The sequence below is a fragment of the Bufo gargarizans genome, chromosome 1, assembly GCF_014858855.1.
Source record: "Bufo gargarizans isolate SCDJY-AF-19 chromosome 1, ASM1485885v1, whole genome shotgun sequence".
Lineage (NCBI taxonomy): Eukaryota > Metazoa > Chordata > Amphibia > Anura > Bufonidae > Bufo > Bufo gargarizans.
Window position 1 is genome coordinate 71,003,591 of NC_058080.1, and position 12,686 is coordinate 71,016,276.

Below are 12,686 nucleotides of genomic sequence, written 5' to 3' on the forward strand. Positions count from 1 at the left end.
GCCAGACACCACAGGACACCTTGAAGAACCATGACTCAAAGGTTCAGAGCTGACAAATTATTATGCAGCTGGTTTTACTGTAGTCCTGACTGGTCTCCCACCCAGTGTGCATGTATGCATTCTCCAGTGTGTCCATACTTCCCATCGAGTTGCATGGAAGATGCTCGCCTACCGCTTTATACAACACATTGACTTTCCTTCAAATCCACTCCTGACCCCCTCAGCAAATACTCTGTAGTCCAGGAGATATTCGTCCTTCTCTTGGATGCTTCTGGCTATTGTGAAAGTCTTTTGGGTTCTCTAGTAATGTCTCAGATGGAATGAAATAAAAACCTATTATCCTTCCCCACTACAGTGCGCTTACCAGACCATGACTGCCTGAAATAAAACATAAAAGATTTTTTTTTCCTGATAAATTAACTATATTCAACATCAAAAAGCTCCTCTCGGCAGAAGGTTGACGTCCTATTGGGTATAAGTGAAGGCGAATTGGGATAATTAGAAAGGCTTTTATCGCGGTAATAGACTTTCTTTGTGCTGGTGCGTCTCAGGCAGTGTGTCCCTTTTCAATTAAACCTATAATGTTCCGTACATGCGATTGGAGCGTCGGTGGGAAAGTCAATTATTTCCCATGCTAGATAAATGCACTAATGTCATTCTGTCATTGCCGGGCACCGCGCTGCCCACCTGCCCGGTGAATGTGCGTAATGTTCATACCCTTTACACCTGTAATAACCTTAGCAGATATTATCACTGGGTAGCTCATTGTTCTTTATTGTTAGTGCTCTTACTTTATGAATCTAATTTTAAGTGACAGTTCCTGCACATTTGGGCTGTCTCTGGCCAAAAATGTAAGCCTCACCCAAAGGTGGGTGGTCCCATGAGTGCTTATGTAAGCCTGCCCATAACTGTTCTGTTTGTGACCATAGAGAAGGCAGGGACGGGAAATGAACATAGCGCTGTGTATACGGATCAGGTAGTGACGATGCCCATTCCTGCTCTGGTCCAGGCTGAGCCACCTGTGTCCGCTCTCTGAACAATCTTGTACACCCTCTCTGGGGGTTGTATTCCCCCTGTAACTGCAACCAATATGTCAGCCCCGGTTACAGGAGAAATCGGCAATAAATAAAAAAGCAAGATACCCATGTTTATCGAATAACACTGGATGGTTGATAGATTTGCCGCAAAGTGCACTCACTGTGCAGAAGTCGTCTGTGACCTCTATTCAATGATTTCAGTGACGACATGACCACATGTTTTGTCTTTTATTCTAGATCCCGGTTAGAACCAGAACAAGTCCACAAGATGAAGACCTCTTCTTTGGCAGAGACTATCACACTCACAGATCTTGAGGCCAAGGAAGAAGCAAAGTCTCCTGGTGAAGAAACTACTGGTGAGAACCTTACTGTGCCGCTGAGAGAATCTGGGAGTATAATGTATTTATTGTTGCCTATTCGGTAATGACTAATTCCATGATCTGTCTCTATACTGGTCTGAACCCTGACTTCTCAAGAGCTTCAAAGCCTTGCTTCAACCAGCCAGTGGGTTCATTGCTGAAATTCTGCCTGCAGCCACCACTAGGGGGAGCCTACTGAAGACAGATTTATACAGCTCCCATTCAGGTCAATATTAAAGGGGTTTTCTGGGACCTAGCAGGTACTGCAAAGCCACCTTAAGTACACAGAACACACCTGTAGGAGAAAGGTTGTAATATCTTTACCTTTGCGAGGTTTCGTGAATCTGCCTCCCTGGAATCTGGTCGTGTGATGCTCCAGCTTCTACTCATGTCACGTCCTTTACCAGCTTTCTGGTTTGGGCTATGGATATCGTTTCTGCTCGGGGGGGGGGGGGGGGTCTGTAACTATTCCTTTACCTGGTGCATGTGCAGAAGAGAGAGAATCTTTAATTCATTTATTTATTTTTATTTTAAAAAATTATATATAATTTTGTTGCAGTAATAAAGCATTTTGTAAGTGGGGGGAAAAATGTTTTTCTTTTTTTTTTCAATTTAAATTGACCACTTTTTTTGCATCCCACAAGGGGACTGGTCCATACAGTCACATGATCACATACATAAATTGCAGTGTATTATGCCTGTCAGTGTAAAACTGACATGCAGCTTATTGGACCAATCTGGGGGGCTCCATTAGGCATCCAACTGCCATGAAAACCCGTTAGTACACAGTGAATGCACTGCAGAAATGCTAATGGGGTTAACTGAGGAACCCCCCTCCCTCTTAAAACTTACGTGCCATGGTCGCTATTGACCGCAGCATCTGAGGGGGTTAAACAGCCATGATTGGTCTTCTCTTTGATCCCGATCTTTGCAGCAGAGTGTCAGATTTAATATACAGCTGACACCTGTGCAATACAGGTAAAGAGATTGATTCCATCTGCATAGCACCAGTGCCATAACGGGAAGAATAGGGCGCCACATGTGCGGTATCGGTTATTTAATAGTGGTTAAAAAAACACAAATTTGTTTACCAAATGGTGTTGTGAAGAGTCAAAATCCTGACCAGTAAGCGGTTGTCCTAGGCTGAAGCCGTGGTCCTCTGTGCTGCTCTGGAGCAAACAGGCTTAGTATTTAACTGGGAATAGAATTCAGGATCATGGAAGGCGCTGCCAGAATGAAGATGAGAGGTACATCAGGAGCGATGTTGATGATGAAGAATAATCTTTATTTACAGGTAGTCTACGCGTTTCGAGAGCTGGATTCCCCTCTTCGTTAGGCCTATATACATTGAAAAGGATCACAACACATTTAAAATAGAAAAATTTTGGCTCGCAGGCGTGTTTAGGGGTTGATTGACATTTCCCTCCCGAGGTTTCGTAGCGCTAGCGCATGCCTGATTCTAAAAATTAAAAAAAGAAATGTATTCTATTCACCTATATATCCCTCCATGGTTCTTTGGTGGGATGGTTATTACATAGAGAGCGAGGACGGGCTCTCCCTTTCTCTGTCCGCTTCAGTAGAATGCCGACATCGATGTGCGGACTCAACTTGTGAAAACTTCTAAGTTTGGTTGTGGGAATGCACAGATATATGTTGTGGTTTCCTATTCTTTATTAGACCATGAGGATGAATTGGTCACATTGGGAAGGGGGCATGATGTTTAGTGGAGCAGAGTTTGCTATGTGTCTCCTCAATAAGGGTCTATTCACACGTCCGTATGTGTTTTGCGGATCCGCAAAACACTGACACCGACATTGTGCGATCCGCATTTTGCGGACCGCACATCGCCAGCACTCTCATACAAAATGCCTTTTCTTGTCCGCAATTGTGGACAAGAATAGGACATGTTCTATTTTTTTGCGGATCCGACAGTGCGGATCCGCAAATGCAGATGCGGACAGCACATTCTGGCACCATTAATAATGAATGGGTCCGCACCTGTTCCGCAAAATTGCGGAACGGATGCGGACCCATTTTGCGGACGTGTGAATGGACCTAATAGCAAGTGTGCCGGTGGGGATGCTTCCTTCACAATAGTACCCGGAGCGTCGGCTCCTGGGCTCAGCCTATATTGTGAAGTATTGTATCCACTGCAACAATAATGACTCGAACTGGGCACTGGATACAGTGATGTCGCAGTTAGCAGCCGTGTTAAGCTTTTTGGAATGTTCAACGTGTACAGCATTATATATATATATATATATATATATATATATATATATATATATATATATATATACATATATATATATATATATATGTGACTGGCAATCTTGGCTCATATACAGTAGTAGTGTGCTTCAATAATTTATTAAAATAGTAATAAAAATGATAAAACCAAAATAAAGATAAAAATATATGTATATAAAAAGGTTACTAGTAATGGGATTCTCTGTTATTCCTCTTCAGGAAATAGTTACCATGGGTGGAAAATAATAATAATAATAATTTAGATGAAATTGTGTCCAAGTGTGTACATATAAAGAGGAAATATTACTGCAGGTAGGGTTCTTCTATCATTACACACACACCCGTGGTGACTTTGGGTTGTTAATACCACATAAGTAAATGATGGATGCACGTATATGCATGGTTTCTCCTAGCGATGTGTACTCGTGTTCATATACGTCAGGGATGGCCAACCTGAGGCTCTCCAGCTGTTGCAAAACTACAACTCCCAGCATGCCCAGACTACCTACAGCTATCAGCCTACAGCAGGGCATGGTGGGAATTGTAGTTTTGCAACAGCTGGAGAGCCGCAGGTTGGCCATCCCTGATATACGTGGTCATCCCAATCCGCATAGGTCCCTGCTTGTTTGGATGTATCAGTTCCAGATAGATTTATAGATTATATTATCATTTCATTTATAGATTTCTATTATTTAGTTTATTTCGTTCAGGCCATAGGCAGTGAGTGTGTTTAACTGATGGATCCAATAGATCTCGAGTTTTTAAAGGATTTGGAATCTATTATACGGATTGGGTGGTATAAAATCTATCGGGGTCATGCTGATCCTTTTCCGGGGTATTAGCACAGTGCCTAGATAAACTACGTTTGACATATTGGTTTTGTATGTTTTGTCGACGCTGGTTTAAACGGCAATGTAACGCTTGAGTTGCGCGTCCTACATATTGTAAACCACAGCGGCACTTAATCCTAATAAATGACGTATGAAGATCGGCACCTTAGATGGTGTCTGATATTGAAAGAGACTTTGTATTTGAGGAAAAGGATGTTGTGCTGTGTGTAATGGTTGTGCAGCAGAGACCACGGGAGATGTTAGTTGTTTGGGCGTGTCCCTTCTGATGATAATTCGGTTTACTTGGTGCCAATAGGTTTCTAATGGTGGGGGCACGTCTATATGTGATTTTGGGTTTACTTGGAAGGTGCTTTAGATATGCATCTTGTAATAGAAGGTAGGATCTGCAGGATGGCAGAGTTTGATGTGATGAAGTGGAGGTTCTTCACAGTGGTTTGTTCTTTTGGACTAGGTTTTAAGCACTGTTAACTGTAGGCTCTTTTCGTATGCATCTCATGTTATTAGGGTATTGTTTTTCTTTGAACCTTTTTTTTCTAGTATCTTTTGCCTGTGCAACGAAATGGGTCTGATTGGTGCAATGACGTCTGATACGTTTGTATTGACTATCGGGTATGTTTTTGTGTGTGTTGGATGTAGCTGTTTTGTGTCGACAGTTTTGAAGAAGGTTTTTGTAATGAGCCTATTGTTCTGATTGGTAATGACCATGTCTAGGAATTCTATCATCTCTTTACTGAATTTGGGGGTAAAGGTGATGCCCCAATCGGTGAGATGGAGGCTACTACAAAACTCAAGGGCAGATTTTTTTGTCTCCATTCCAGATAATAAACAGGTCCTCTATGTATCTTCTGAAGTGGACAATCTTATTTTTGTATGTCTGGTGATCCCAGATGTGTATCTCCTCGAATTCGCCCATAAATATATTTGCGAAAGATGGCGCCACTCGTGTCCCCATAGCAGTCCCAGTGCATTGATGATAAATATTGTTATTATATATAAAGTAATTGTTCTCTAGAAGACCTTCCAATAGGAATTCTATCTCAGATGGTTTGAGGGACAAGCCACACCATACGATATATAAGGATCCTTGCGCCTCCCGAGGTGCAGTATACAGGACTCAGTCGCCCGCATCTTTCTTGCAAGTGATATGAATTACAGCTCTCGCAGGGGCTGCAGAAGAAGCGTCAGAGCCTGATTGCTGGCCCTGTAGTCATCAGGGCAGACGTGTCAGAAGAAATGGCGCGTCCCCCATAATTACCATGGCTACATATTGCACACAGATTTTTTCAATGGCTTTTCTCATCGGGAGGGGCACTCTTCTGGTCGTCTGTTGGCGTTTAGGAGCCATCTGGCCACTTTGACATGCTCATGTGCACTGCGTTCTTCCCTTAGATACTGTTGCTAGGGAAGGCAGCCTCAATTTTTCGAGATGACAGTAGCAGAGCAATCAGACGATGATTTTGACATCAGTGTTTCATTTATGGGGAAATTGTAGCAGAGCCGAGCTTGTCATTTGTAATAATTCTTTCCATTATGGCTTGTGTTCTGCAGTACTTTCCTCGTGGGCTTGTCACGTTGCAAAATAAGGATCCAGATAGTTGACCACTTCACCTCTGCTACATCTGTGTAGACAGATGCTGAAAGGAATTGGCAAATGGGGGAGAATATTATATAATGTACAAAATATAACGTATGGTTTTGTGTTCACAATGTTGCAGACAGGACAGCGGCTGACGCACACAGCGCGCCTGGTGTTTGGGACGACGGTCGGGGTGAAGATGAATTATCCCCAGAGGAGATTCAGATGGTGAGATATTTTCAAGTTTATCCTCTGACGACTAAATATAAGACAATTGTGGAGTAATGCGAGTTCACAGTGGAGCAGTATGGTGGCTCTGTTCTAGGTTCATATCTCTCCAGTGGCATCACAATGTTCTCCCTGTGTCTGCGTGATGGGTTACTGGAAATACCGTATCTGGCAGGGCCTGCCTGGGCCCGTTAACTATAAGGGGATCTGTTGATTTTCCCTGTCCCTGCACTATATTAAATATAAACCAAAATGACAGTTATACATTACACGGTGACCCCCGCCCTCCAACCATCTTTGATGTCCATATACATGTAGCCATCTTGGATTTTTTATTTACCATTGATGCCGGGTCTCCTTATATTTAAAATAAAAATAAAAAAATAAAAATAAAGCTCCTTTAGGGTAGGGGTACACTGAGAAATTACAACCATGGATTTGTGCGAGACAAATCCGCAGCATTTTACAGGAAGAATTGACACAGCACAGTACTTTTATTAAATAATCTAAGAAAATCGCAGACAGATTCAGAAGTTAAAGGGCTCGTTCGAGTTCTGAAAAATAAATTTATAGCACTGTAAATCTGATGGTGAGCAATATGAAACTAAGCTAAGCAAGTTTTCGGCAAAAAAAATCTATTTCCTCATTTCCGTGGTTCTCTTCTGGCCCTTTGTTACCTGCAATAACAACAATCTCTACCCCTCCCCCTGGTCTGCAAAGGGAGTGAATACAAGTGCTGCCCTGAGTGACATGTCTGCCTGCTGGGAGACTCAGCAGCGGGTGGTATTTGTATGACTACAAGTCCCAGCTGTACAATGACACTGCTGATACACACACAGGATCTCCTTCTACCTGTTCTTGTGCAATGTTCTACAGAACTCCTCTCTCTCAGCTCCTGTGCCCAGCATTTGTCTCCTCACTTCCTGCAGCTACTCAGTAAAGCCTTCAGCCCTGAGTCTGTGCAGCTAAAGGGGTTAATGTTTTTCCTCAAGAATCCAGGGAGAGAGCAATAAGCAGCCGCCGGCGGTGCAGGGGAGTTTGGCCAGCCCAGTGACATCTTGTGTACAGACACGTATCTCTCAGGCTTGTGCACCAAACATCATCAGAGCAGGGAGAGAAGCTGACATCACAGGTCATGTGACCCTCAGTGACATCTGGGAAAGCAGCAACTGGAGATAAAGTAAGTGAATTGTAAAGTCCTTTCATTTGCCTAGTTAGAAACATACAAAGAACAAAAAAAATACTCAGACAACCCCTTTAAAGGTCCACATGTGCAACTAAAACATGTTTTTTAAATTGGGTCCTCTTTCTGTTAGCCGTTTTTACATAGGGGGTCGGGCTGCGGTGTGGGCTAGAGATAGTGGTCTTCTTTTTATATCTTTTTTCGTATTTTATTAATTTTATCTTACACATTGCACCGCTCCCCTTTTTGAGCGCATTTAACATTGCATTATTTCTTTATTTTTATTGCGGATTTCTCTTGTAAGGGCCCTTTCTCACTGCAGAATTTGAAGTCGGAATTTTGTTGCGAATACTGAGCCAAAGTATCGTCAGCGACCGCTTGGTGTCTGCTTCTCTGTTTTCAATGGGAGACAGAGCTCCAGTCCGCAGGCCAGCGGTTTAAAGCCGTGACTGCACCAAGTCCAGTGGGGGTCTGCTCGCGGTTTAGCTTCAATCAATGGATCCAAGCCACAAGTGGGTACACTGCACTCAAAGTGAACAACCATGGCAGAAAACACATAAATCCACTGTGTGAATTTTATGAATTTTAGCCCCACTTGCAGGAGGAATACAGCCTCTGGAGGGACACAAAAGAGCTGATCTGGGTCTGCTAAGACTCAGCAGCTCCTGCTGTTACTTGGCAATCACATGATCATTGGTACCGGGAAGAGGAAACCTCTTGGTAACTTTCTGATCTGTATACAGAGCGCTCAATAAGTAACCCCTGGCCACGGACCCCTGGCTAACCATTCCTGCAGCTGCACAATCTCAGTGCCTCTGCAAGGGCGTTCAGAAAAATCCTTGCGGAGTTAAAGGGAAGCTGTCACCAGTTTTGTGCTGCTAGGTTGTAACGGCTCCAGCGCATGCTGATGAGTCCTGAATTTCTTGAGCTTCTAGCTTTCTCTACCCCCTGAGTTATCTGGCGGTCTGCAAGTGGTTAGGCTACTCTGGGAAAAATGTAAGGTGCACTGTGATTGGCTGCTACAGGCAACAAGGCCATTTTTTTCTTTTAGCCAATTTTAGTAAATGTCTATCCCTGTAGCCAAATAAATCCGTGTCTATCACCAAATGCATCTATGGATGCACGTATACACACGTTTCTGCTACTATACAAGCCAGGGAGGATGTGGATATTGCTGCATTTGGTGATTTGAATCCCCACAATGTGTCCATGACAACAGAAAAGAAATGTCATCAGCCTGTCAGTAGTACAGCCTCAGGCTTTTGGGCCTGTTGCTTTAACTATTGTATTGCATCATAAATATGTGATATTGTAAAACCATTTTACTCATTAAGAAAGTAAAAATTGGAGCGGGACATTTAATCCCCACCCTTAAACCACCTGGGAACATCAATCTAATGCCCACTTTGGACTGGGGTTTGTTTAAAGGGGTTTTTCTTTGGATAGGCCATCAGTATCTGATAGGTGGGGGTCTGACACCTGGAACTCCAGCCGATCAGCTGTTTGAGAAAGCAACAGCGCACCTGTAAGCACCCCTGCCTTCTCACACCTTTGCTTATGCCAGTGACTTCACGTTCCTCAGTCACATGACCTATGTGCAAATCAGTCCCATTCAAGTGAATAGGGCTAAGCTGCGATAGCAAGCATTGCCATTATACAATGTATGGCGCTGTGCTTGTTAAGCGGCAAAAAGGAAGCAGCGCTCACTAGAGAGCCAGTGCCTTCTCAAACAGCTGATCAGCGGCAGGGCCGCCTCAGGCGGTGCGGCCCTGGTGACAAGTGGGGGGCGGCAGGGCAGGGAGAGATGAGCGCTTCCATTGTGGAAGCGCTCATCTCTATATTCATCTGTATCGCCGTCCTCAGGACAGCGATACAGATGGATGAGCTGTGAGGCAGGGGAGAGGCGTATCCCTTCCTCTGACAGGCCGCAGGCTTAGTATCTGCAGCCTATCCGAGGCCAGTGCAGGCTGCGCGATGACGTCGCGCCACCTGAGCCGTACAGCACGGGACACGGACCGGAAGAGGCCTGCATCGCATTGCTGCAAACCTCATGAACGTAAGTATAAGGCCTCTTGCACACAACCGTATGTATTTTGCGGTCCGCAAAAAATACGGATGACATCTGTGTGCATTCCGTATATTGCGGAACAGAACAGATGGCCCTTCATAGAACAGTACTATCCTTGTCCATAATGCAGACAATAATAGGACATGTTTTATATTTTTGCGGAACTGAAGTGCGGACATACGGAAACGGAATGCACACTGGGTAACGTCCGTTCTTTTTTGCGGACCCATTGAAGTTAATGGTTCCGCGTACGGTCTGGGGGGCACTATGGGGGCATCTAGGGGGACTACTTACAGGCACATTATTGGGTGGCACTATGTGGACACAAAAGTGGTGTTTTATATGGGGGGGGCAATATGGGGGCATCTAAAGGCACTCCTTAGTGGCACATTATTGGGGGGGACAAAAGGGGTATTTTATATGGTGGCCACTATGAGAAAGGGGGGAGAGGAACATTATGGGGGCATCTAGAGACACTTCTTATTGGCACATTATTGGGCGGGGGGCATCTACTGAGGGCACAAAGAAGGGGCATTTTATATGGGGGATCTCTATAGGGGCATTTTATACTGGGACAAATTATGGGGGGGTAATATGGGACAAGAGGAGCACTATGAGGGCATCTACTGGAGCACTATATAAGGGGCATTTTATACTGGTACATTATGGCGGCAATACGGGGAAGGGGGAAGAGGAGCACTATGGTGAATTTACTTGGGGACAATATATAGTGGTATTTTATACTGGCACACATTATAGGGGCACTATGGGGACATTAGCTCAACTGGGGGCATTAAAAGGGGGTATTTTCTGCACTGGCCACATAAGGGGGCATTTTTTGTACTGGTGCTTATTTTAAGGGGGCATTTTTCTACTGTCACATTATAAGGAGAATAATTACTACTGGGGGGCATTTTGGTGGGCTTTATTACTACTATGTGGGGAACATAATTACTAGTATTGGCACTATGTGAGCATTATTACTTCTGGGGCACAGTGGACACATGTTGGGGGCACTGTAAGGGCAGTATTTCTACCAAGTGTGCTCTGGCAGAGAATTATTAGTTGGGACTTTTGGGAGCAGTATTACCATGGGGGCACCCTGGGTTTATCGGTTTCTGCAGTATAGTATTGGGGAGCACAATAGCACCATATTGGGGGTGGTAGGATGATTTGTCCAGAAGATGGGAGGATGATGGAAAAGTAGTAAAAGTAAACTAAGATGTTTTTTGTCAAACTGCAGAGACGAGAGATGGCTGAAAGAAATCATCATGGCGGTCTGTACTGAATGGAGAAGATGAGGAAAGAGAACATCTACATGAGAGGAGACGTCGCTGGATGTAAGGCTACTTTCACACTAGCGTTCGGCTGTCCGCTCATGAGCTCCGTTTGAAGGGGCTCACGAGCGGACCCGAACGCAGCCGTCCAGCCCTGATGCAGTCTGAATGGAGCTGATCCGCTCAGACTGCATCAGTCTGGCGGCGTTCAGCCTCCGCTCCGCTCGCCTCCGCACGGACAGGCGGACAGCTGAACGCTGCTTGCAGCGTTCGGGTGTCCGCCTGGCCGTGCGGAGGCGTGCGGATCCGTCCAGACTTACAATGTAAGTCAATGGGAACGGATCCGCTTGAAGATGTCACCATATGGCTCAATCTTCAAGCGGATCCGTCCCCCATTGACTTTACATTGAAAGTCTGAACGGATCCGCGCAGGCTACTTGCGCACTTGCGAATTTTTTTAAAGTTATTAATGCAGACGGATCCGTACTGAACGGAGCCTCCGTCTGCATTAATATGATCGGATCCGTTCAGAACGGATCCGATCAAGCGCAAGTGTGAAAGTAGCCTAAGAGGTATGGGGCGCTGTATTACCCTGTATGTTCTGTAGTGATATACGTAATGTTAGGAGGGAAGGGGTTAGGTTGAGAATTTGGTATGGGGGGAGGGTTGGCGCTGTTTCAGTTTTTGCCTCAGGCAGCAGAAGGACTAGGTTCACCCCTGATCGGCAGGGGTCCCAGATGTCAGACTGCCACTGATCAGATACTGGTGACCTTTCCAGAGGATAAGTCATGAGTTAAAAAGTGTCAGAAAACCCATTTGAGCCCCTCCCATGGCCTGATTTGCAGGACTGTCCCAGTAAAATCTCGACTGTTGGCAAGTATGTAAAGGGTCTTTTCTTAATTATTTTCTGGCAGGTCTCCTGTATGACAATGATAAGACTCCCCCACCCTCGCTTAAGACTACTTTTTATCTTTATAGTCGCACAAATCCTTTATATGCTTTTTCCCTTTTGAATTGTGAAAAGAACAAACAAAGCATTTTTGCAAAAACCCGTCACTCACAGCACGAAGCGTCGAAGACCAATTAATTGTCCTTTGTAATCCGCGAGGCTGGCTCTCAGACAGTGCATCTCACGAGATGTCTATCTCAAGTTTTAGTATGGAAAAAAAAAGTTGGAATTTTAATCTGCGTTTGCCACTCCTTGAATGGCGTTTACGGCTGTTCCTAGGCTATATATCCAAGAGACGGCAGGTGTAGATCTGCTTCATCTAACCAATGAATACAAATTTCTCTAAATCTTCTTTTTATAAACAGGGGAACAGTTACAATATCACAATCATGTTTCTATTCTTACACAGGACTGTTTTGGGCCTAGAACATTATTTAGTTCCTTGATATACACCTGCCAGAGTATTGATGACTTTTGTGAAGCATTGCCTTCCTAAACCAAAGCATTTACTAACTGACCACATCTCCGAAATAGGGGGGCACTGCAGCAAGTGAAGCTATGGGCATAATTCATATCTGCCCCTGAGGCCAGCTAGAACCGCATGCATACTTCCTAATTCAGAGCCATTCATTTCAGCTGTCATGGAGTCAGGGGCGTAGCTATAGGGCAGGGATGGCCAACCTGAGGCTCTCCAGCTGTTGAAAAACTACAAATCTCAGCATGCCCAGACTACTTACAGCTATCAGCCTACAGCAGGGCCTGGTGGGAGTTGTAGTTTTACAACAGCTGGAGAGCCACAGCTTGGCCATGTCTACTATAGGGGGTGCAGAGGTAGCAGTCGCTACCGGGCCCAGGAGCTTGAGGGGGCCCAAAGACCCTTGTGCTGCATAAGCCACAAATCACTGAGG

The 12,686-nt window shown here is 44.7% G+C and overlaps 1 protein-coding gene across 1 annotated transcript in view; it reads left to right on the forward strand.

Annotated features, from left to right (window-relative positions):
- Nucleotides 1–12,686, forward strand: part of STX18 (syntaxin 18) — a 146,780-nt gene that overhangs the window by 91,809 nt on the left and 42,285 nt on the right. Inside the window, exons 6-7 of the mRNA XM_044283088.1 lie at nucleotides 1,275–1,393; nucleotides 6,213–6,301. Coding sequence (XP_044139023.1) covers nucleotides 1,275–1,393; nucleotides 6,213–6,301 — 208 coding nt within the window. The remainder of the gene's footprint in view (nucleotides 1–1,274; nucleotides 1,394–6,212; nucleotides 6,302–12,686) is intronic.